Raw genomic sequence first — 24678 nt, 5'->3', positions numbered from 1 at the left:
CTAATCGATAGTTACTGCACTCTTGTGGCTCTTTAGAGATCTTTAAACGTGTCTTGCTCGTGGGCTTTGGCTTAGAAATAAATAATGTTGTGTGCAATATAACTACAGTATGTGGCTGCATATCTATAAACAGTATAGTATAGTCTTTATCAAACTACAAACTGATACCCCCTTTAAAGGTTAATACATTTTCCCCAAGTATCGACTCCAACAGGTGTAAACTTTATCATATTTAATTCCATTGTAGCATATTGATGATGACACGCGATACAAAAGCAATTACCAGACACTCCATTACAACTTGGACCCAGTAAACCCCACCGAAAATATCCACAATAAACACAAGACCACTAAGTTTCTCTTAGTGAGGTCAACAAGACAAGGAGTTAGGATTAGTCCCTCCTTTTTTGTCTTTTTTTCTCCTTTTAATAAAAATCGTATTATATTGAATTTATATATTACAACACTCAACAGAAAAAAAACAAAGTAATACAAAGAAATTCACAAAATGCAAACCTTGAGCACTGCATGGAGAAATATCTTTCAAGAGGCAAGACTATGGCACGTTTATTTCCTCACACAGATTTACACATTTACACAGAAAGGTGCTTATAATCACAAGCATATTGAGTCTAAGCTGAGCAGGGATGGATCCCATTGAAACATTGAATTGTGGGAAGCAGCAATATGCTAATACACATGGTCTGACAATAGATGGCGCCATAAGCTTTACCACAGTACTTCCACTTATGCACTGTGAGGCTTCCTCCCATTGAATACTCAAAGTCACATACGAGTAACACAAGTCCATTTATTATTATATTCTAGATTTAATGTTCATATAGCAAATATTACACCATGACAATGTGAAATATTTGCCAGCAAATACCCACTTGACTGACATTTATGAGGATCTGGACAGGATTGTGGGTGTGTTTAAAATGTGTTTCTGAATAAGCAACAATCCTGGAATAAGAATTACAAATATATATCTTTTTGCCACTTTAGTTGGAGTGTGAGTCCTTAAATCTCTGTGGATTGTAATGATTCCGAGAAAAATAACTCTAGTATGAGAGGTTTAATATCCTGTGTTAGTTTTGGATGTGAATTTATTGTAATGATATCATCATACTTTATTGGTTGTTCTAAGATGTGGTCAGAAATGGTGGAGATGCTTCTGGATCAGGTTACGATCTCATATTTTACTTGGGGAATGTGGTTCTGGATCGTAGTTCTAAGCTGATGTAACTAGATTTAGGTCAAATAACAACGAATGATACATTAGAGTTCATCTTAGGAGACTAAACAGAATTTGCAATGTAGGATTGTATGCATCAAATTAAGACACCTTTTGTCGGGAGTGATTTTAAAGGCTAAAATTGGCTTTATCTGATATCACATCCTAACCGTATCCCTTATTTATACTATTAAATTATAGTATTTCTTTGCACATGACAGCCATTAAAAAGCACTTTATGTATTGATTACATGGGCTACTTTACTTCATATTTCTTTATCTTGTTAAGTCTTTTGAGTATTTTTTCTGAAATGGATGAAATGAACACTGAAGTAAAAAGAGTTTGGCACATTGTTCCTGTCGTGCAGCGAGTGGCGAGAGCACGAAGAAGCAGACTTACAGCGGAGTGCTTTATAATCAGGCTAAGCAGTTAAAGTATCCTACATTCAACATTACAGACAGAAACTGCAACATTTAGCCATTTAAAGGGCTTTCTCTTAGTAGTTTGGCAAATGATATACTTAAAATGTCAATTGACATATATATTGTTTATGTGTGTCGATATACATCAAACATCAAGCAATTCAACATTTGATCTTTTTAGACAGGTTTGGCTGAACTACAAGACCAGTACGCACACAAAGGAATCTACACTTAGCAGCAAATATCAATGGGTACATCTTTGTGTCTGTATGGTGAAAAAGAATGTATAAAAGAATGAAAATATAACCAACTAAAGAGACGTGTTTTCCTACTGTTCTCCATTGAGATATGAAGACTTTACTCACGCTAAATAGAAAGTATGTTCGTGGTGAAATTATCGTTTTTTGAGGTATTTCTTGTGGGCATTCTCATCATGTCAACACAACACATTGGACTAGGAACAGAAGCAACATCCATTTTTAAAAAGAAATACTAATGGCTCTCTGGATGTAGAAGTCTGTATAAGGCAGCAGCTGCACACGTAAACAACAACGCCATGGCGCTAGGATGCAGGAGAAGCACAGAGGGTTCATGGGAAGGAGGAAATCCATGGATCCATGAGTGGATAAAGGCAGGCTGAAAGATGAAATGAAGAAAGGGGTTGATTGTCGTTGGAGGGGTTTGATCTCTGCAGGGGTTGAGTTCTCGCTGTGAGGTCACACCAGCGTTTCGGGCAGAGCGTCGGCGTTGTCCGAGGACAGCAGCTGCCAGATCTGCCAGCGGTCCCTCTGCCAGTCCTGCCACTCGGGGCTCTGCGGCCCCATCTGGCTGTCCGGGGCCATGCTTTGCGCCACGCTCTGCGCCACAGTCAGCCTCCCGTGCAGGAGGGGCTGCTGGGTCGGAGCGGGAGGCGAGCCCGCCAGTCGGTGGTGGGCGTTGTAATGGGGGGGGAAGCGGCTGTCGTTCAGCCCCCCAGGAGCGTCAGCAGAGTTCCCCCCGCCGTGAGGCCTGGGGGTTGCGGTGAGTCCACTCGCTCGATGCGTGCTGTAGAGGTGTGACGTCATGTGAGGGCTGGTGCACACTCTGGTGACGGGGGGGTGGGTTCTCGGGCACTCGGCGACACCCGGCGCCGTCTTTGTCCGGTGGAGCGTCATCTGCTGCCTGCCATCGCCATGGAGCCCGTCGAGACCTTCCTGCGAGCTGCGTGAACTCCCCTCTGACATGTTGCCATGGGAACCTAGGAACAGAACATCAACTACATCAGTGGAATAATCATAGTTAATGAATAATAAGGGATATTACTACACAAAACATGTAGAGGTATATGCTTTTATTTTACGCCCCCTATCTTGAATGGAAGGATATTTATGTTTTTGTGCTGAATGAAGGAACATTTTGATCGTTCGTCACTCGCTCCTGCCTCTTGATTTGAAATGCCCTGCAGCCTTTGGTTCCTCCCTGAGAGTAAATACCCAGAGGCATGTGCCAGGCGCTTTCTGGTTCATCAACCACTACAGAAACTGGACTGGCTGCAAACGGTTTACCTGTGTATGTGTGTTCTTTGAGTGCTGGTTTCAGCGTAGTGTGCCAAGTCCCCCAAATATTTGCATGCTCCTCTGATATAGCGTCTGAGAGAAGCAAAAGAGAGGTCAAATTACTTTTGAGTAAGAGCCGCTTGCTTCGTAATATTTCTAATGTATGCCTACCAAAACCTTTGAGAGGAGTATATTTGGTATATGAAAATCCGATTATCCATCACTCTATAGTTACCTTTGCTTCCCCAAGTGTCGGCCCCAGACTCTCGGCTCCAGCCGGCCACCTGCCCCCCCACACTGAACTGCTCTGGGGCACGGAAGAGCGGCTCGCTGCCCGGGCTGCCCTGCTCTCCTCTCCGCTCACTCAGGATGGGGGAGTTGTTGTCGTATGGGGACACCTCGCCGCTGGACACCTTGTTGGAGTCGCTGGAGGAATGGCGCTCGCTCAGAGTGAAGGGGTCGTCTGACTGCAGCAGGTCGGGGCTCCTGGGGTTCAAGACAGACACAAATGAGGATGAAATGGGCAAAATCAGGAAGAGAGGGAAACGGCTCGTGTGGAACTCACTGTGATGCTTTTCTTCTCAGAAGGTAGTCCACCACATCTGGATCTGTCTCCAGCAGATTCATCAACACCTCATTTTGCAGATCAGGAGGCACCTGTACAAAAATGAGTGGCTTAGTTGCTGTTTCTTCTACTTCTATGCATGTTTCGGATCAAACCTACATCAGTGAAGCTGCTTTAAACAACTTTACAATTACAACATGCACTTGGGTTACTTGATTACTTGAGTTTAGGTGAATGAAACTCCCAACTTTTTCATGTGCAAAAATAGAAATCCAACCGCTTCAAACTTAAATCTCTGTTGCATTGTATATATGAGAACATTTCCCAAACTGTCTACGAAGTATTTTTACCCTTAAATGCTTTAAAATGAAGACATAGGATGTATACGAAAAAACGTCCAAAGTGTTATTTTTAGAACTTGGGTTGTTTACGAATCTGTTTTTACTCAAGACTGAGAAAGTCAGTCCTGACTCACTATATGTGTTAATAGCTCCACAATGGTTTACTGCAGGAATGTTAGCCTCGGGCGAAACACAATGGCAGGGTTACAAAACATCACGGTTTTAGGTTTCGGACCTCATGTGACCTGAACCGCCTGTCTGCGGTGTCTGAGAATCAAAGCAGGTGATGAGGCGGTAATCCATGCGAAATGGTGTTATTCTCGGCTGGCAAGAGTTTATCTTTGTGTTTCAGGGATGATGTTTGACTCATCATCCATCTCTCAAATATTCCTTTCTCACTTCCTTTATTGACTCTCTTCTTTCTCTCCATTAAACTGTCCAAATCTTTGTTTAAAGTAACTAAGACACTACCATTGTCTGCTAAGCCAGGGGGGGGATTGTCTTCCTCTAAGCCTGCAAAGAGAAACTGTGCTTGAGTGACTGTGTGTGTTTAACAGAGGAGGAAGTGAGGGTTATTGTTTGACTGACCATGAAGAGGGTCTGGTAGCTGGCGATCATCCTCTGCAGCGCGGCGATGACGGCCGTGCTCTCCTCGGCGCGGGCGGAGCTCTGAACGCTGAACTCTTTGTCCGAGTTCTTCTGCTTGTGGAGCAGGTTGGGGCCAAAGATGGTGGCCAGGTTCAGAGACGTCATCTTGTTCCCTGTGATCTGAATTTGGAGAAACATAGAAAAGTGCAGCAATCTTAATGCCAGATCATTGTAACCCAGGATTTTCTCTTACAAAGGTTGTAGGATTGGATTATGTCATAACATTGCACCGTGAACTTTGACAATCATCCTCATATAGAGCCGGAGACCGATGCTTGAGTCCTGTGTGGAATCAGAATTGATAGATGTTCCTTCCATACATAAATAATGCCACTTTTGTAGATATTTTAACCCAAAATGCTGACTTATTTTGGTTTGAAAAGACTGTATAGGGGTAATTTACCTATGTGGATGGACATTTGTGGATAAATGCGTTATTTATGACAGTGTTAGGCAGCTGGTTAGACTTTTTTTTTTAGTCAATTTATTGAACATGTCAGAAACAAAAACATACAACAATAATTTTATTTTTTTTTCTTCCTTTTTTTCTCACTCAAATGAATAATTATAACAAAGTACAAAAAAAACAACAACAAAAAAACAATAATAATTCTCAAATAGTCTCTGTCATGTTCAACAGGGGCAAGAAGAAGCTTAAAAAAAAACGTTTCTGGTCCTACCCCCTCTAGCATATATTTTTCTTATAAATAATAAAATATCATGTCTTGTTAATTTGTTTGCTTTTTGTTTTTTTTACAAGACTGCATCAATGTATGAACGAACAATGAAAATCAGTTAATGACACTGAGAGTCCACAGCCGAGCTAGTAGCCCTGTGGAGGTGTAAAGAACTACAGAGTGACATCACACTGTTTTGCTGCATCCACAGGCTCCTTGGAGACGTTTCATCTCGTTCCTCCTGCCTCTTCTTCTCTAACGGCACATGGGGCTTGCCAACACTGAAGGTGTCAGAGTGTGTGAAAGCTGAATCTGTTTCTACCAGGGTTGGGTAATGGTGTACATCCTGTTAAACAATGACTATCTTAAGTTACAAGCCCTTCAAGACTTGAGAGAAAGTCTTATTTTTGATGTTCTCCCAGTTTCCTCCCTTTCCACTCCCAATCCCAAAGGAGAGATTGGAGCCATAAGCATCCAAAAGTATTCATGTTTCTTTTCCCGGGTGAGCGTAAAACACACACATCGTTGCTTGAGACGACAAAACACAGATCCATCTGCCAAAACACACTCTCTGCTTCTCACACACACTCGATTGCACGGAGTGGTGGGATTCATAGCCTCACAGATTCTCTCCTGACACACACACACATTAATTCATATTTTAGGAATTATAAAAGCTAACGGGTGTGTGGAGCTGGAAGTGGAATATTAAATCATCACAGATCATGATGTCACTTCGTCTTTCCAAACCGACAGTTTATTTTTTGTGACATTAATCCCTCGGGAGCCACAAACACGTTATGACTTTCTTGACATTTACACTAGTTCTGCCTTAAACTTGAATACAGAACGCTTGTCGCATGCTCAACAGGCATGAAGGAATATGTGTACATACCAGCCACACTAACTGATGCTATCACGCCTTTGGGAATTTCCTACCAATGAGGCGGAAACATAACGGTAGCCCACATGCACGTGTTTGCACGCCACATTGTGGGTGTTTTGGACATCATTTCTTCCTGGTCATATCATTCGCTCACCTCCTGTCCGTCTTTGTCCAGCCGATCATGAGCGTGGTCGGTCACGGTGTACAGAAAATCCAGGAGGCGGTGGAGAGTGTCACTGTTGCATGCTGGGAGCAGGTAGATGAGTAGCTGAGTGACATTATGCTGCTCTTCTGAATCCAGCACTGCAACACAGATTAAGAGGGGATTGGGTTAAAGAGGTAGAATCTGGGACAGAGAAACAGAAGGAAGGAACAGAAGCTTACATGTGGTGTTAATGAAGGCCGTGTAGAGCTCCTTGGTGAGAAGAGGGTCAGGCATGTCCCTGAGGAACTCCTTCAGCAGAGCAGCCACATCGTGAACGCTCTGGTCCTCGTCCAGCTGCACATCAATTGCGTGATCAAACTCCTCACGAAGCTGAAAGTGGGACACAACAGAGATTAAGAACTCAGGAACTTCCTCAACATATTAAGGACGCTATATTCTACACACACTCTCCCAATCTCTACGATGTGCCCTTTGGATGACTTCCAGATAATTAGTCTATAGACGACCATGATATACATATAGGGGTTGTTTTCTTTGCATAGCATACTGACAAATGTACCTGTTTCACAGTAGGCTGACAATGGTGGCAAATGCGGGTTCTGATTCCCATGTCTCATCACTTTTACTATCTACAAAATAAGCCTTTGAGTCATTGCCAGAAACCCAACCCAATTGAACACCTCTGGGAGATTTTGAGTGTCTGTAAACAATTGAGAACGCTCACCTGTCGAACTCTCTTCTTGGAGCTTCCCACGCGAAAGATCCCCACCGTCTGCAGACCTGAGAGGAGGAAGAAAACACTAGCTGTCTCTAGCACCTGCTGCAGAACAATAGCAGATATGTTTGGGACAGGGTGAAGTAGACACTCACCGTATTTCTCGATGTGCTGACAGCAGCTGTCCACCACCCGGGGAACCTGCCGGTAGATGGGATTCAGGCTCAGCCTTTTGTCCCGGTGCTTCTCCTTCTTGCTCGGCGTGTCTGCCGGCAGAGACAGCTGCAGGGCCTCGAGCAGCCGGGACTGGTTGTCGTCCAGGTCCGTGATCGAGTCCACTGACATGGCTCCCTGGAGGATAATTGTGAATTGAATTCTGACAGGTTGATAAAACAGAAACACCTGTTGGGATTAATTAATTAATTCTGTTATTCTGTCTCACCCTCCTGCGTGCTCGTGGTGGAGCCTCAGGCGTGTTGGGGGACGTTGACTCATTGGCTGTTTCCGATGTAGAACTCAAAGACGAGTTACTGCTGGATAACTCCTTATTGGACGACCGCTTGGTGGCAAACTGCAGGAGAGGTCATACAAGAATTTAATTGGTTTTTCCTTTTCAATGGGAAAATGTGTCTTATTATTTATGTTTCAATAAGGTTACATTTGTCGTTAAATTGCCTCAATTAGGACCTGTAAAATGGACGAGACGAGGTCAGAGGAGTCCTTGTGGTCCCCGCGATGTTGATGGTCCTGACGATAGCTGTCCTGGCGCTGCCTCTGCGTTCTGTCATTAGCAATGACTTGGGATAGCACAATACTGAAGGCCTGGGGTAGGCATTCTGGGAAAAGAAAGGGAGGTGGAGGAAAGAGAGAAGGAAGGGCAAGATTATTGAACTAGTTGACAGCAAGAAGAAGAATCAACTTCCAAAAATAGCTCATAGAAACTTCTAACATCGAACACTCTTAGAGAGAGATCCCCACACTTTTACTATGTCAGTTAAAACTCTTGTATCACTATCGCACTACATCTGTTTTGCAAAATAAGGCATCACAGGAGGAAAGTAAGCAAAACACATCTGGTTGTGACAGACCACTAAATTGCTTTGACCAAAATAACACAACGTTGATTACTCTAACCCACAAGCTTCACAGCACTGACACATATGCATCAACCAACTCCATCTTTGTTCTAGTTTGTTACGGAAAGAAGTTATAACAGATGTATTCTAAACTGAGTGAGGGTTTATATACAAAATCTGGTGAAGCAAAACCATAGCAATTCACTTTGGACTCGTGCAAATGTGTGTACTGCTGAGGGATGCATGGGAGGAATGATGTCATACTAGCCCATCACAGGCTATATATTTCATTATGCAGAATCCCAAAGCCAGAGCCAACAGCTGAGAAACACAGTCCAGCTGTTCGGTGTGTGTGTGTGTGTGTGTGTGTGTGTGTGTGTGTGTGTGTGTGTGTGTGTGTGTGTGTGTGTGTGTGTGTGTGTGTGGAAAAGCGGCAAAATTAAAACAGGGAGTGAAAGCAAAATGCATTCCACAAGTGGAGGGCTGTGTTCAGGAACAACATGACCACTAACACTGTGACACAACCAATTTGCTCTGCAGCCTCACAGCGTTAGCAAAGCTTATGTAACACACACACACACACACACACACACACACACACACACACACACACACACACACACACACACACACACACACACACACATGCACACACACACACAATCTGGGTTGCATACTATACAGTGCAAACACAGCCAGAACACATGTCAGATGTTCATAAATCTACATTTTACAGGCCTACAGCATCAGTTTTTTTACGATTATTTCTTATTCATGTCCGTGTGTTCATAATAACTGGATGTGTTTAAGTCTATGGCGAAAGTCCAGAAAGTTATAAGTTACGTCACATGTTTTTACTTTTTACCATTCATAAAGTGTGATATTATGAGTTTCCCACACAAGGCCAATTTGTACATCTTAAAGGGTCCCCTATTATTCTAATTTTCATATATAACAAACTACAGGAGAGGGAAAACCACCAAAAACTGAATAGGGCCATAGGGCAATTGATTCTAAGTGAGGTAAATGTACCCATAAAGGACTCAATGCAGATTATTTATTCAACCTTATTTGCAATAACTGAGCTCAGATTACTGTGGCTGCATCAAAAGAGCCGGCAATCTGCTTTATTCTCTCTTGCAGAGAGATTAGCCTGCTTCAAAGTGAAATGCAGGGCTGGTACTCCGGACCTTGGGAGACATTTTAATTTCAAATCCATTTGGCAGGTTGGACCACAGATACATCTGGGCCATCTGCTCTGGAGCCAGGCAGGTAGTGGTGGTAAAAACTCAACTAGAGTCAGAGATTCACCCTGAAATAAGTGAAACATTCATTGTAGTACTCAAAGTCCTACAATGAATGTTTTTCTGGGAATAACACTGATTGTTTGCCCTCAAGATAATCAAAACGTTTTTTTCTCAGACAACACAGCTGCGACATTCTGCAGCAGCCTCGTCATCATTCCAATATGAAACTCCACAGCTGTTTCTCAGCCTTCTATTAGAGCAGGAAATAATGCTTGATCCAAGATAACACAGAAAAAAGCCTCATGTATTGCTCCAAAATATGAATAAACAATGCTTTTAGTATTTATGATTATGATGAATAACATACCAGTCATTAGTTTTCTCGATAATACTTGACAAAGTCTGATGAATGCGTGAGTACTTTTGTTTATTGCCTTAAACTACTGATTCTATGTAGCATAAATAATGTGTACTTACTTCTAGAAGTCAGTAATGTAAAAACACTGCAGGCTAAGCAAAAATCTGCTTATTTTTGACCTTTCCTTGTTATTTATTTTTGCAAAACGAGACCACAAATGTGTTATGAAAAGCCTGATTCCTTCTCCTTTCTGCAACTGGGCTTCTTTGACTAAGATTCTGTTTCTGCCAAATATGCTTTGCTTAGTGCAGAAGAGTGGCTCCTTCTCAGAGCCAGGCCCCTTACAAGGAGTCCCTGCACTTAAGCTAAATATAAACTGTCGAAGCCTGGTAAACAGAAAGTGTTTTTATAACCTCTCTGTTCACCTGCCTGAGGGGCGGAGGCCACAGACTGGTTCTGTCTCACCGGCTGTGACAAACACACACTGAGAGAAGAGAGTGTGTGTTCAAATGACTTGGCGTACCTTTGTCCTTGGTCTTCTCTTTTGCAAGCGAATCCAACTTCCTCCTCAGTGACTTTTTCCTCTTCTGTCCATCTGGAGGGAAAAAAACAGGAAGATAAATCATGTGTAACAAATGGTTTCCATATCTGCTGAATCCCTCTTATTATATCTGATAAGTTTATGTCAGGAATGCAGACGTAAATTAACCACGGGGGATAGCTGTTTTAATCAATTTCACTGAAACATCAGACAGGTTTAGATGGTATTAGCCAGCAGAAAAACATATTAAAAGGGCTGCTATTGTTTATCTACACTCCCAAATATGTGGTATGTTTTTTTGTCTACGTCAACATCCACGTTTATGGCTCCAAAGGAGGAAAGCCGTCTGTCAGCTGTCAACATGACAAATGACTCCAGAAGTTTCTGATTAATGACGAAGGAAATCTGGAGACCTTGGCGACCTTAAAGTCTCAAGGATGTCAGTTTGTGAAAACCTCAGCAGCTTTTAAAGTCATCACTCGGTCACTGTGCTGCTTGTTTTTTGAAGTACCCGAATCCCTTGTACACATCGTTCTTTGCTTTGATGTGCTGGTTTAGCAACCTTAGTATGAACCCCGAGATGTTCCCTTTCAGCTGTATCAAATGAGTCACTGGGGGGGATTCAGAAAAATGCATCCAGCCCCAACAACACGCTGCGGGTTGCGTCAGGCAACAGGTTCGGTTCCCCCAATCGTGTGTAACTACATCCCTGCTGTTGTTCGAGAATCGATTTATAGCCACTTTAGTGATATACGAGAAACGTCAGCTCCTTTTTAAAGCTGCAAATAAAAACCGCAGCTTGGAGTCAGAAGCACAAGAAGAGACATTTTAGAGAGAGAAATATGTGGGGAGCAGTGAGGAAGGGGTGTGAGATGGGAGAGGGAAAGCAGATGTTGTGATGGAGAGTTAGGGTGGGGAGAAGCAAGGATAGGAAATGGTTTGGATTTTTTGACAGATGGCTCCCAAAGCCGTACGGAAATCCCCCGAACCTCCAAACCTCCCTACTTCAACTCCCCACCAGTTGTGAAAGTGTCTGAGGAACCTTTGCTTCTTTCTCATCTCATCAAACCCTCAACCCATCTTTCTTTGTATCTCTCAGTTTTATCTCTCCCTAATCTGTTTTTCGATCTTGAAGAACACTTAGAAACACGACCCCTGGGCTCAGATGAATATGCGAAACAGCGGGGCTGAAGAAGCCCACATTAGTGAACCCACACACAAGTCTTACACACATGTTGAAATATTTCTCCAACTAGCACATGGCGGCCGTTAGGGGCTCTGGAATTCATAAGCAACACAGACAAGTGCGTTTTAAATCATGGTGGGGAGAGGTTTAACCTTCAGCTGGAATGCAGGCCCTGGATAATCCGCCGTACCGCTGCTATGGCGCTCACTGCACTCCTATAGTGCAGGGAATGCTACTTACTACTTCATTTATGTTTGATTTTGAGATCTTGTGCCAATTAAAATGAGTTTAAAGTGGACCTATCATGCTATATTTGAATAATATAGTGTAGGACCATACCTATATAAGGCATATTTATACTTTTTATTTTTCAAAATACCAAACAGATCATGCATTTTAGCCGTTCCTCAAGTGTATTTAGGTGCTGTTTTCTAGTTAGGAAAAAGGGTGTGTGTGAGATCCTGGTGGCTGCAGGCTGGGCTCACGTGAACAGCAGCAGCAGGATTGAGGCTGTGTGTAATATGTTCATGTTTTAATAAATGCCCACACCGGGTTATCATTTTGGACGTTCTGCCTCTGCCTCCTTGCTTGGTCGGGCCGCTCAACGCTCAGCTTCACAGTTGGTGTCAGAAGTGGGATTCGACCAAGTGAGGAGGTCAAATTGACGAGAGGAAAGAAGAGGGACCAAAGAGAGGAACCGCGGCTGGGGGTGGCTATGCCTGGAACTGACCAGGGGGCCACGGCTGCTGAAGCAGCAGGAGACGAGAGACAAGCAGCAGGAGACGAGAGACAAGCAGGAGGAGACGAGAGACAAGCAGCAGGAGACGAGAGACAAGCAGCAGGAGACGAGAGACAAGCAGCAGGAGACGAGAGACAAGCAGCAGGAGACGAGAGACAAGCAGGAGGAGACGAGAGACAAGCAGGAGGAGACGCGAGACAAGCAGGAGGAGACGAGAGACAAACAGGAGGAGACGAGAGACAAGCAGCAGGAGACGCGAGACAAGCAGGAGGAGACGAGAGACAAGCAGGAGGAGACGAGAGACAAGCAGCAGGAGACGAGAGACAAGCAGGAGGAGACGAGAGACAAGCAGCAGGAGACGAGAGACAAGGCCAGGCCAAAACAGCTTCACAAGTGGTTTCAGAAGTAAAGGCCTAACAAACACTTTGAGGAGGAACAAAGAAGCCAGTGCAACAGATGGAGCCAGATGACGGTGCATGAGGACGACGGGGAGGAGCTCAGGTTACGAGCAGACCGATCGGACCGGAGGAATGAGCCGCCATTGGGGAGAAGAGCACCACACTTCCGTAGAGACCCCAAGTTAATGCCACTCACTCCTGAAGTTGAATGATATTGAGCACTTTATGACAACGTTTGAAAGTGTGTCCATAGCCCTCAGGGGAGGGATATATTAGGTCCATAGCCTCGGGGAGGGATTTAGTGTGTCCATGGCCTCGGGGAGGGATTTAGTGTGTCCATAGCCTTGGGGAGGGATTTAGTGTGTCCATAGCCTCAAGGGAGGGACCTAGTGTGTCCGTTCTAGAAACTCAAGGACTTGAAGGAAGCCAAGACTGTCTATCCCGGGTACATGAGAATTGAGGTACTGTGCGCTTTCGGAGAAAAGGGGGGGAATGTAACGACGAGACGCCGTTACTAAAGCTCTTGTTAACATGTTTATATAATTTATTGATGTAGTATTTATCAAATGGCATTAATTGTATAAGTGCTAACCCCCATCTTGTCTGTTGCTTCCGGTCGTCTCTGTGTTCCTTCCTGCTGATTACCCGATTGTGTTCACCTGGTGCCCTGTGTTTGCTCCTCCCCCCCACCTGTGTCTTGTTAGTCTGTGTGTGTATTTAGGTGCTGTTTTCTTGTTAGGAAAGGGGGTGTGAGATCCTGGTGGCTGCAGGCTGGGCTCACGTGAACAGCAGCAGCAGGATTGAGGCTGTGTGTAATACAGTATGTTCATGTTTTAATAAATGCCCACACCGGGTTATAATTTTGGACGTTCTGCCTCTGCCTCCTTGCTTGGTCGGGGCCGCTCAACGGTTAGCTTCACAGTCTGTATCAGATCCGTTGCAGCCCCTTTTTAAGAGATTTGGGTATGGAGGAAAATAGAGAGGGTTGTGTTTTCTGACACTTGGTGAGTTCCCTGGAACACCGGGGACACATATTCATGTAGGAAAGACGTACAAAAGTGCATTTTGCATGATAGGTCCCCTTTAATATAAATCCTGCTTTAAAAAATGTGGTGCATTATTCATACTGATAACAGGATTATGAAGGTGCGTACCGAGTTTTGTTTTAAATTGAGTGGAATTATGTATATTTCCTTTTCTATGTATAAACTCTGATTCATAGAAATTTCTAGCATAGGCGTGCCCAGTTGGAAAACCACCGTCTCTTCCAGTTTCAGTGCAGCGCTCTGCCCATTTCTGCTATTTCTGGATTAATGTTTCCAATTTTGTCATTTTCCAAACCCTTTTTCAAATAATGGCTTGGTTTACAAACCCCAAATATAGTTGTTTGGCTTTAAGATGGAGCCACAAAGATAAATAGAGCCTGTTAAGCAACATTTAGGACATTTTAATAGGCTTTACATGCTGGAGCGGGGTGACTGCACTCAGCGGCAAGGGAGTCGCGTGTCGTTACTTGGAGGGGGGTCAAACAGGAAGCCCCCGATCCCAATGTGAAGTTCGGTTTACATCGAGATTCATGTGTTGTCACAACTTCCCCAAACACAGAGCATAGATGACTTCCCTTAAACACACTTGAGGAGGATGTGGTCAGAGGCTCCTACTTTATGGGGCTGTTGAAAGTGTCTGCTTAATCTTTACACCCCAAACCCGGGTCAAGAATATTAAATGGAGAGCGTTTGCAACAGTTCCGGAGTTCGCTCGCATTATGTGTTCCGTCACAGTTAACATAAACGTCAGGGTCTTGAAAAAACGATGCTATCTAAGGTATGTTGAAGCAGTAAATCCCACCCATTCGGAACCAACAGACGTACAGATTATGAAACTGTTTGACTCTGGCCTGCAACATGCGTGAAAAACACACACATGCTCCCACCTTTTGGCATGGTTATCTGGCATCCCAGATCATAGTCCTGGTGTAAACGGGTGTAGGCTACTTCCTGCAGCTTTGCCCTCTCCAGCTCCGACAGGCTCTGGATGGAAACCGGTGCCAGGCGCACGCTCCGCCCCGACAGGCTGCTCCAGGTGAAGTCACCCTGGGGAGAAAGAGGATAGATCATCGTTAGTGGAATAATTCAAAAGTAGATGTTGTTGTTTTTCTTCCATCTTAGATGAAGGTTCACTGGGCTCGATGCATGTGAAACGGAGTTAACCTCTGGCCTTTGCATTCTTTTAAAAACGTTTTCAATTAACTTGTTTTATGTTATTCTCATAGATGATGAGCTTGGGAGTGGATCATGTCGGACAACCAACAATAACAGTGGAAAAAAATAGAAAAAGTCTACAAAATGCCACGAGTGCAAGACGAGGATGATTTAAATGAAAGTAGCCTACACAAACAGATTGACAGGGACAGTGTGTGCAGAGGAAAAAAGGAGCATGTGAGGACATGAAGTGGCCGTGCACTGATGGCATTGCAATATGCTTTCCACACACGTGAACCAGCGTTAAGAATACATCGCACATGGGCCCAGAGCGTATAGAAAGCAGTCTGAGTCACAGCACTTATTTTTCAGCCGCAGACAGGTTTACTTTGCAGCTTTGCCTTAATCTGTGATCAAGGTGGAACTGAATTGAAGGGAATTGCAATGAATTGCTGTAAAAAAACAAAAAGCGCTTTGGCTTTGATGAACATTTGAGTCATCTGAATCTCTGGTTATGCATTCCTCTGCGTCTACGGAGAGGAGAGGTCAGGAAGAGGGAGAGGTTAAGAAATAGGGGGGAGGGAAGGAGAGGAGACAATTTATCTAATGCCTTATCCAGACAGAGGGCTTACAAGTGTGCTCTAATGTGTCTGTGTTTATATGCTCTTCACATCAGTTTGAAAAAAATTGAATTTCATCATGCTGCCACTTGAGAAATGTTTATTCTAAACGGGTCTGTCTGACACAGTGAAGACTTTGGGTGTTTCTCAATGTCGAGGAAGGCTCCTCCAGAGCCACTATTTCAAGGATGCTACGTCATAGAATCCCGCAGAAGGACTGTTCCAATGTCCAGGATCCTTGGAATTCTACCGAGGACTGTCTGAATCCTTCGTTGCGGGACATTTTGAGGATGCACCAGTGTATCCTCCGCGGTCTTAAAATCCCCACAATGCTTTGCGCACGGACCAATTTCCAAAATCTTTGGCGGAAAATGTAAGGCGGGGCCTCGCATATGACGCACACTTGCTAGCCTGTTCCATTCTTTGTTCTCAGAATGAAAGGAAGGACACTTGCCTGACTCTGAAGGACCTGACTCGGAGGGACATGTCCTACCAAGGAAGCGTCCTCGACATTGAGAAACACCCTTTGTGTCAGTTGGCCTCCATCGACAATATTTATCTTGAAGTCATTCCTCCCGCCCCCTCAACTCTCTTGACCCTATGTCGATGCACTGAAGCAACAGAGCCATCATTCAGCCTTGGGAAGAAAACAAGATGTGAACACGGGCAACCTGGAGAGCCACCTGTGTGTGTGTGTGTGTGTGTGTGTGTGTGTGTGTGTGTGTGTGTGTGTGTGTGTGTGTGTGTGTGTGTGATAGAGTGTGTGTGTGTGTGTGTGTGTGTGTGTGTGTGTGTGTGTGTGTGTGTGTGTGTGTGTGAGAGAGAGTGTGTGAGTGTGTGTGTGTGTGTCACGAGTCCAGTGAAACGCGATTTGCCCTTTCTGAATAGAGCACTAGTCCAGCTGTTTGAGTGTATGCCATTCCTTATCGCTGGCTGAGGAAACCCTTTTCCCTGACGCTTGACCTCACACACAGCTTGAGGGGGCGCACACACATGCCTGTACACACACACACACACAGCATAAGAAAAGAGAAACCGTTGGAAAAGCTAAATAAGAGGCCTCTCCTCGGTCGAGCTGGTTCTTCCCAGCAGGATCTCTGAAGGGGATGGATGAGCTTCACTTCTCTGAGCGTCAACCCGAGGAATGCTGACAGGAGAGCGAAGGGGCCAAAATAAATCCTGGCATCACTGCTGGACTCTTGCTACAATGAGCTGAAGGCCTGTGGGACATGCATTCAAATACTAATCGAGACGTTCCAAAACCAACCCGCAAGTTGAACTTTTGGCAAAGTACATCCCTGTTAAATGTTATATCATTTGTCTTGCATGATAAAGCCATCTAAAAGACACCATATCTCAAACATATCTTGTTATCTTGTGATATATTCCTCACAAAATGTCATATTAGATTATGTTTTGTGGTGTTTTGTTGGCTGTAATTCAGATTTCCCTGTGGCCAATCATTTTGCTGTTGCATGTTTCAATTTAGTAGTTTTACATTGAAATCAGCAGCAAATTATAACGTTCATTTTTTTAAATGCTTGATTCTGACGTCATGGTTACTCCTGAAGAGTAAAGCTTCATGTTTTTTCTCATCCTCCCCAGTAAGAAAACACATCCAGTCACAAACAGTCATCTATTCAAGTGGTGGTTTCCTCACTCTCAGCTGTGTCTAAATGCTAATTAGCTCGTTGCGGTAATAGGCTACAAAGCACAGGTGGATGTCATTATCGTTAGACCCAATGAAGTGAATGAGATCACGCCAACAATCCCATTTAAAAGCCATCCGTTCATTCATTCACCGCTCAGACCGCTCATCTCACAAACTGTACTGTAACACTAAATACCTCTGGAAGCAAAACATTCATTACCGCGGCCCTCAGTGTGACGTGCACGCTTAGCGAGATGTAACACTGTTTGAACAGCCTGTATAGAGACAAATCTGCCATGCAGCCCCTGTCACAATCCTTTAACTCCTTATGTTTGTCTCCAAAATAGAGCTGGTTGCTATGCCTTCACACAACGGCCATCATCTGTTTCCCTCTGTATTTATTAGAGCCATCGCACCCCCCACAGATGTTGTTTGCTGGAACGGCTCAGCAGATCCAATCAGATAATCACAACTTTAATAAATGGTATTTACGGGCAGTTTGCTACACGTAATGCAGTTAAGCATTAGCAGAAATAAACCGCGATAAATCACGAATATGCTTTCCAGAGAGGAGAGAAAAACAAGAATTAGACACGTCTGGGATAAAAATGCAAAGAGTGATTTAAGTGTTTATCAAAGCAAACAACAGCTTGCAAAAAATCTTTTATTTGCTATTCAAAGTCAAAGTAGCCTACTAGATACTCGAGACATGAAAAAAGGTAAAAATATTGCTAAAAGAAATAGAAAGAAAAAGAAAGTATACAAGAAGAAAAATAAATATATATAAATAAAATTGGGCAAGAAAATAATTAATAAAATATAAATAAAATGGTGCAACAAGAAATAGAAATAAATATTAATAATAATAATAATAATAATAATAATATAAAATGATGTGATAAGTGACACGGTAATGCAAGTAAATTAATCAATCATAAAGATAATTGTATAGTGGAATCAATATTAACATTTGTGGACTGTTAGTGAGAGTGTATAATTGTTTTTCTTAGTATACTTGTTATGTATATTTAAGTGTGAATCTTGCATTTAGTGAGGTCTTTAGCACTTATTGTGTTGTAATTGGTGCATATGACAGAAGTCACACTGGAAAGATTCATGACTTCTCCCACGCAGTTAGATGATTAATGCCGCTTGGACAGCACAGCGCTCTGCAGCATGTGGTGTCTGTTCTATTTTGGACAAAGGGACAATGGTGCAAAAGCTACAGGGAAAGGAATAAGTCAGTTTCTGTGGCAACTCATACACAGAAAATCAAAAGGGCCAAGAAGTGAGAGAAAGATTACTATGGTAACTCACCTGGTAACACACACAAACACATACACACACACACACACACGCCGGCAGTGTGACACATGCTTCGTGACTCATTTCCAATTTAATTTGAGTAATATCACCATGATTTAGAAAAGCAGTTATACAACACAGCATGTATAAAATACCAAGCATTTGACATGACGTTCCTCTATGGATCCGTATGTTCTTAGTAACTGTAATGCAGCCAATTAAAAACAACACTATTTTCCCGTGCGATATTCCATATGCCAGAGACTTCAGTGAACATTAGAAGCCTGGGGCGGCATGGCAATGCATCGACAACGTGACTGTGAGGGAAAAAAAGTCCCCACTCAACAGAGAAATATATGCATACACACACCACCTTCAATTGCTTCTGGAAATACTCTTATTACATCCCTGGGCGGCTGTAAATTGAGACAATGCTGCAAAGCCTCTTTTCCAGAAAAATTAAAATATGTTATAAAGCCTATAATCCACTGGTTTGAGCAATGGACAGGGTGTAAATCCTGCACGACTACAATTAGGTTTAACCTTAAATAATGACAAATGCCACAAACGTGAATTTAAGATATTCAGTTTCTCGGTGAGCCTTGATTTTATTCAGATTTACGGTAACAGCTTTTTAACAGAGGGCAATGCTGTAGTAGGGTGAAAGTGAGGGATGCATTGACTTTTCCTACCGGCACTTAGACTAGAGATATCTCTCAACACATGGAACCATAGGGTGTCATTGTATAGATCTGCTGTAAGGCAATATGGATGCGATCACGACTGGTGGCACTAAATGAGAAGTCCATTAAATCCGTGAATAACAGCCTACTACTTCTTTGACCTCTATTGCTACCATGAAGTCCACATCTGTGGTTTTACCGATCTGCCAGTGGTAGAAAAAACACAGGTAGACTTCCAAATGTGTTTTCTATTAATGGCATGCATGCGACTCTCACATCTGTAACGGCAAAATCGTGCCGGCTGGCTTCGTATAAACTAAAATCAAGAATGACGTGTGCAGTCGTATTCCACGAAGGTATCAGAGGCCGAGGGAGAGATCACTTATGGCGAATACAGACACTAAGAGAACATACCTACGTTCTTCTCAGCGTACTTTTACTTTGTTTTCTTAACCATTTGTGTTTCAGCTGGCTTTTAATGACCCTTGAGCCGGGTGTCTGCGCCACAACACCGATCCAGAGGAATGCACTAGTATTTTTCAACACTTTTTTTGGTGTGCCCTTTACACGTCTGCTTCATGCATGCATGTAATATATTGCTCTCGTTGACCTGGAACCTCCTCAAGGTATACATCTGCTTGTAATTAGTGACCACCCTCACTTGCCAGCCAGTACTGTTGGTTTGTGCATGTTTGTACGTGTATCTATCACACACAAACAATGATTAGGCTTCACCTGTTTTGGGTTGTCCCTCGCGCTGCCTGAGGGGGAACTACAGACCCCTGTTATCCACACACACACACACACACGTAACACTACCCTATGCGAAAGTAATTTAGCGTTATCAGGTTAAAATGTGGGGTTATCCTCCTCCTCTGTGGCAGGGCGTGCAGATGGAGTGTTGAAGAATATAAGCTGTTATGGTTTTGAATGCAATTATCATACCACCCATTCCAATGCTAAGAAAAGGGGCAGCTGCTGTTGTTTGGACATAACTGCTAGTGTCTGCAGTGCACGTATATGAGAGATGGAACTGTTGATAAGAACCAAACCTGTATCCATAGCACTGTAAAAAATGCAAAGTTGCTTCCAGCTTTCCAATTTAAGCATATTAGGGTTTTAAACATCTGAAAAAATAAACTTTGTTTCTTGCGTCCAGGAACAGTTCTGGGTACGATAAGTACTTTTGCTTATGGTACATACTGTCTGGAAATTAAATCAATATTTACATTATGGATATTTGCTTTTGTTCTTGCCAAGAATATTGGGGAGCATACTGCAAAAAAATGAACCTCCTTAAAATCAGCAAAGAAAGAAATGCACTCACTCAGAAAATAAGCCAAGTTATAAAACTGTAAGCCAGTTTCTTCTCTTTTTACATACAGCAGAGAACAATCTGTCCTTCGTTTTCATCTATTCATCCCATGATGACAATAGCAATGCTGTTTACTTCAGCACATTGTGGTGGCGATTTATCTCGTTTTTCAAAAGGAACCACAATTAGAAACTTGGCTGAGCATAACTGTCAAAACAACTTTTGTGTTGACTCCACACTTGAAGCCCTTGATAACACAACTTCTTCCAATAATGCAATACTTTCATCTGAACTATTCTACTTTATGGAAATATTTTTTTTCTTGGATAAACTAAGCATTACATTTCTTAGGAAACCCATTTTAACAATATGCAGGATTTGAAAATTAGCACACGCGCTAATGTGATGGGTGTCGTATTGCAGTGCATATTGTTTTGATTTGCTTTTGCATGCATGTGTGTGCTCCAAATATTCCCCACAATCGTTGGCAGGAACATCTAAAGGCTCGGGCCAACTTCAAACAGTTTTAAAGACAGATTAATACGAAGGGCCTTCAGCAGTAATTAGCTTCGACCTCGAAGGCTAAGAACCTGCGTAATGGTTACATAAACTGCACAAGTCAAGAAAATCTGGTATTTTATCAACAGTACAGTGGGTAGTGGAAGCACCAGTTGAGGTAATTTGCAGATGTGTGTGTGTGTGTGTGTGGTTGTGCCTGTGTGGTATTGGCTCAAAGCATTCTGAGGATGGCAGGCGAACTAAAGACTACATCCAGAAATTAGTCAGCTGTCATTGGCAGACTGGGTGTAGGTCGGAGACATTAAACTCCTGTTTGCAACACTGAACTGTATGCACACTAACCTTAAATGCTGTGTGTATGTGTGTGTGCTGGAGAAAGGAAAAACATTTGAAGTCTGTGCACAGGATACTAACCTTTTTCATAACTTTTTAACAGTATATATGTTGTATTTAAAGCACATTCTCTCTGTGTTGGATGTCTTGTTTTGAGGCTGTGATGCAATTAAACGTCCAGATAAGGCATCATGCTTCATACAAACATTTTCTTTAAATGACGCTATTGTTAAGACAAGAAGTGACATATCTCTCAGTTACAATGCTAATCCCTCTGTTAGTGTGAAGTTAACCTTGAATACCAGTGTGAGGTAAAGCAGTGTTGACCATTCATCCATTCTACCTTGCTTTGCAAACCATTGATTTGCTTGCAAGGTGTGTTGGGATTGGAAAACTTTCAAATACCTGGGGATGGTCCACTAGTAGCTAGACTGCAAACACTGGATAACTACACAGTTTCCTCTCTCCATCCTTCTTTAACTCCTTTCTCCTTACTTTTAAATATACATTTCTCACTGACTCCATATGAGGCTTTTTAAAATGTGTACACATCATTATAATAATGGCTTTTTTTTGCGATTGTTTTAGCCTCTCAGGCAACTTTAAAGCTAAAGTAGAGGTTGTTGAAGCTGTATCAAGCCTGATAGGATAGTTACACAATTATATATATATATATGGCAGGGAAGACACCACTTCTCAGTAAAGAAATCAAAATACATCTATATATATAATTCCACTTCTCCTTTTTTTTAGAAAATAACATATTTCATTGTGTGTTATTTGCTTGCTTAACAAGATTTTTGAGGAAATGGGACCTATGATTCATGTCCCATGCCAGTTCCACATCATTATCCATATCTATACCCTGTTGTCCTTACCCCTCGGCCAATATGTCCTCCAGCCTTTCATCCCCCTGTTTGGTTGGACACACACACAGAACGCACACAAATCAGCCCCTATACATTATCCCCCTTTCTCTCTCTAACCAGCCTAGCAAGCTGCACTAATGACTCTGCTTAATCATTACTAATCCTGTATGGAGAGTAGAGCCCTTGTAGTGGTGGTGGAAGGTGGGGATCATGTGTGTCTTAGCATAAATAAATGGAGAAATGCGTTGCTTGCTCCACTTGAACTGAGACAAACTGATTGTGGCCCGACGGCAGCAGTGGAGACAGTCTGAGCAATCAGACCTGTATGTGTGTGTCTTTATGTGAGCTCCTCCAGGGCTTTGAGACACAAATTAAGGTCACAACCCAGCGGTAGCCTGACCACTGCCAAACAGAACTGAGCAGATGGCAATAGCAGTCTTTAAGCAACAGAGGTGAGCATGACTTTAGTGAACAGACACTTAGAGTGGAGGAAATGAGAGGAATGTGTGTAAGACCCTGGCATTTTTACATCTGTGGTGATGATCAATCTTTTTATCAATCCATGTTTCTTCCACATGCTTATTTGGTATTCCACATTTCAATGGCTTTCCATAATAGTAATGGGCTCTGGTCAATCAGGAAATAACAACCTCAGTGTTTCTGTCTCTATGTCATGCAAAATATGAAATTAGTTTGTAATGTCCAAACGTGCATGCTGTGTCTGATAATGGTCAGACTGTGAGGCTGCTTCAAACTGTAAATGTTACAAAAAGCCCATAAAACACTCACACCTGTTGCCAATTTATTTCATTCATCAAATCGATGATGGTTCCAGCTGTAGAGACAGTAATGGAAGAGAGTTTTTTAATTAGTGTGTGTGTGTGTGTGTGTGTGTGTGTGTGTGTGTGTGTGTGTGTGTGTGTGTGTGTGTGTGTGTGTGTGTGTGTGTGTGTGTGTGTGTGTGTGTGTGTGTGTGTGCACTTTATCTGTCAATCAGTCAGAATGGTTGTGCAAGTAGCCCCACAGGAATTATTTTCCCATCAAACCCTTTCGCAGTCTGAGCACTCTAACATGTCAGCACCGTGAGAACGGGTACACACACATGCACACATAGGCTTCACAAAAACCACTCCCAGAGAAATAATGCACCACTCCATCAATCCTGGAATGTTAAATAGATAGACTAAGAGATTAGAAATGGCGTCTGTGCCAGAAAGCCGTAACGCATCGAGCCTCTGATGTAAAAAGGGAATGCAAATTACGTAGCAACTGGGATTCATAACATTTCTGTCATTGTTCCCGGGTTCCCCCTCATATCTAAACACCTCCTAAGTCATTAAGAACTTTCTGACAATCAGAAATGTGCATGGACACACAGGCCCATATATGAAGATACTGTACATATATTAAAGGCACTATGATGCTTTTGGGGGTTTCCCCTTTCCCAAATAGAAGTTGGACTCCTTTGTTTACTGCAGTAACAAACTCATATTACTGTGTAACACTTGTGCAGCAGCTCTGGTTTCAGACAGAGGGTGAAAAGAAGTGCTGCGTTTTTTTTAAACATTAAAGCTTCGAGACATGTCACAGTAGAACCTGAAATTGAGCATTATATGGCCCCTTTAAGAGTTACACCACAACGAACCGTGGACCCAGACATTTTGTCTCGTTACTTCCTGTTGTCCAGACAGACCCATGACATCTGTGACGTCGGAAAACAGAGGGGAAGCTTTTTTATTTAAGTGTGACTACTAAAGCTAGAATGTTCCCAAAGGTCTGCCCGAAAGTATCATATCTTTTAAGAATGTCTGGCAATTAATTTATAAATCCAAGTGTCATTAATCTGTCATTCCTTAAACAGCTGCTGACATTTTTGTCTGCTTGACGAATTTCACTACAAACTTGATTTCACACAGTGTGTTCATAAATGTTTCGGTTGAATTCTGCAACAACGGACTGAGCAGCCTCCTTGCATAAGAAGATGTCTTCAGTGAAAATGTCCATTGCAAAAAGCTTGAAGGATCAGTTGGTATCAGGAAGTGGGGTTACAACTGTCCTTTAAGATAAGTGTGACTGAATCATTTCAGAGGCGCAATCTTGAACTGAAGGTTGTTATCTCGGAGCCTGCATGGTGCTCAGGTTTCCTCCGACAGCATAATAGATGTTTCATCTCATTCGTCCTGCATCTTTGAAGCTCTTCCATTATCACAGTGCATTTACTCAACACCTCAGTCTTTATTTGTCCTGTATATAAGTATGTGCAAGATTATATTCTGATCCTATTAGTTAGTTTATTTTCACCACAGTAGTAAGAACATGCTCATTCCCTTAGTCCTCTCTCTGTGCTTCCTCCACCGTATCCATTTAACACAGCGGGATCAGAGCAAAGTCTCCATAAGACTCTTTATTTTCCACATGGGTGCCAGATCCCCCCCCCCCCCCCC

General features: G+C 42.9%; 1 protein-coding gene and 1 long non-coding RNA gene across 3 annotated transcripts in view; one reads left to right on the top strand and one right to left on the bottom strand.

Annotated features, from left to right (window-relative positions):
• Window positions 1–223: 223 nt before the first annotated feature.
• The window catches only part of LOC104944395 (rho GTPase-activating protein 6), a 31591-nt gene continuing 7136 nt past the window's right edge, over window positions 224–24678 (bottom strand). The window contains exons 2-14 of one of the 2 annotated variants that reach the window (XM_010769920.1): window positions 14672–14831; window positions 10398–10469; window positions 7881–8029; window positions 7636–7764; window positions 7349–7544; window positions 7203–7258; window positions 6697–6847; window positions 6467–6615; window positions 4690–4869; window positions 3761–3852; window positions 3431–3681; window positions 3205–3288; window positions 224–2897 (exon numbers count right to left, since the gene is read on the bottom strand). In XM_010769920.1, coding sequence (XP_010768222.1) covers window positions 2377–2897; window positions 3205–3288; window positions 3431–3681; window positions 3761–3852; window positions 4690–4869; window positions 6467–6615; window positions 6697–6847; window positions 7203–7258; window positions 7349–7544; window positions 7636–7764; window positions 7881–8029; window positions 10398–10469; window positions 14672–14831 — 2190 coding nt within the window. In that variant the 3' untranslated portion in view covers window positions 224–2376. The remainder of the gene's footprint in view (window positions 2898–3204; window positions 3289–3430; window positions 3682–3760; window positions 3853–4689; window positions 4870–6466; window positions 6616–6696; window positions 6848–7202; window positions 7259–7348; window positions 7545–7635; window positions 7765–7880; window positions 8030–10397; window positions 10470–14671; window positions 14832–24678) is intronic. The other variant, XM_010769921.1, reaches the window with a different exon arrangement.
• On the top strand, window positions 11268–12477 carry LOC104944394 (uncharacterized). The gene is made up of 3 exons (XR_798220.1): window positions 11268–11280; window positions 12048–12054; window positions 12222–12477. It is a non-coding gene; the product is annotated as an uncharacterized lncRNA (long non-coding RNA).

Source organism: Notothenia coriiceps, unplaced genomic scaffold (genome assembly GCF_000735185.1).
Source record: "Notothenia coriiceps isolate Sejong01 unplaced genomic scaffold, NC01 NC01_scaffold00008046, whole genome shotgun sequence".
Taxonomy (NCBI): Eukaryota; Metazoa; Chordata; class Actinopteri; order Perciformes; family Nototheniidae; genus Notothenia; species Notothenia coriiceps.
This window is presented reverse-complemented; position numbering and strand designations above follow the sequence as displayed.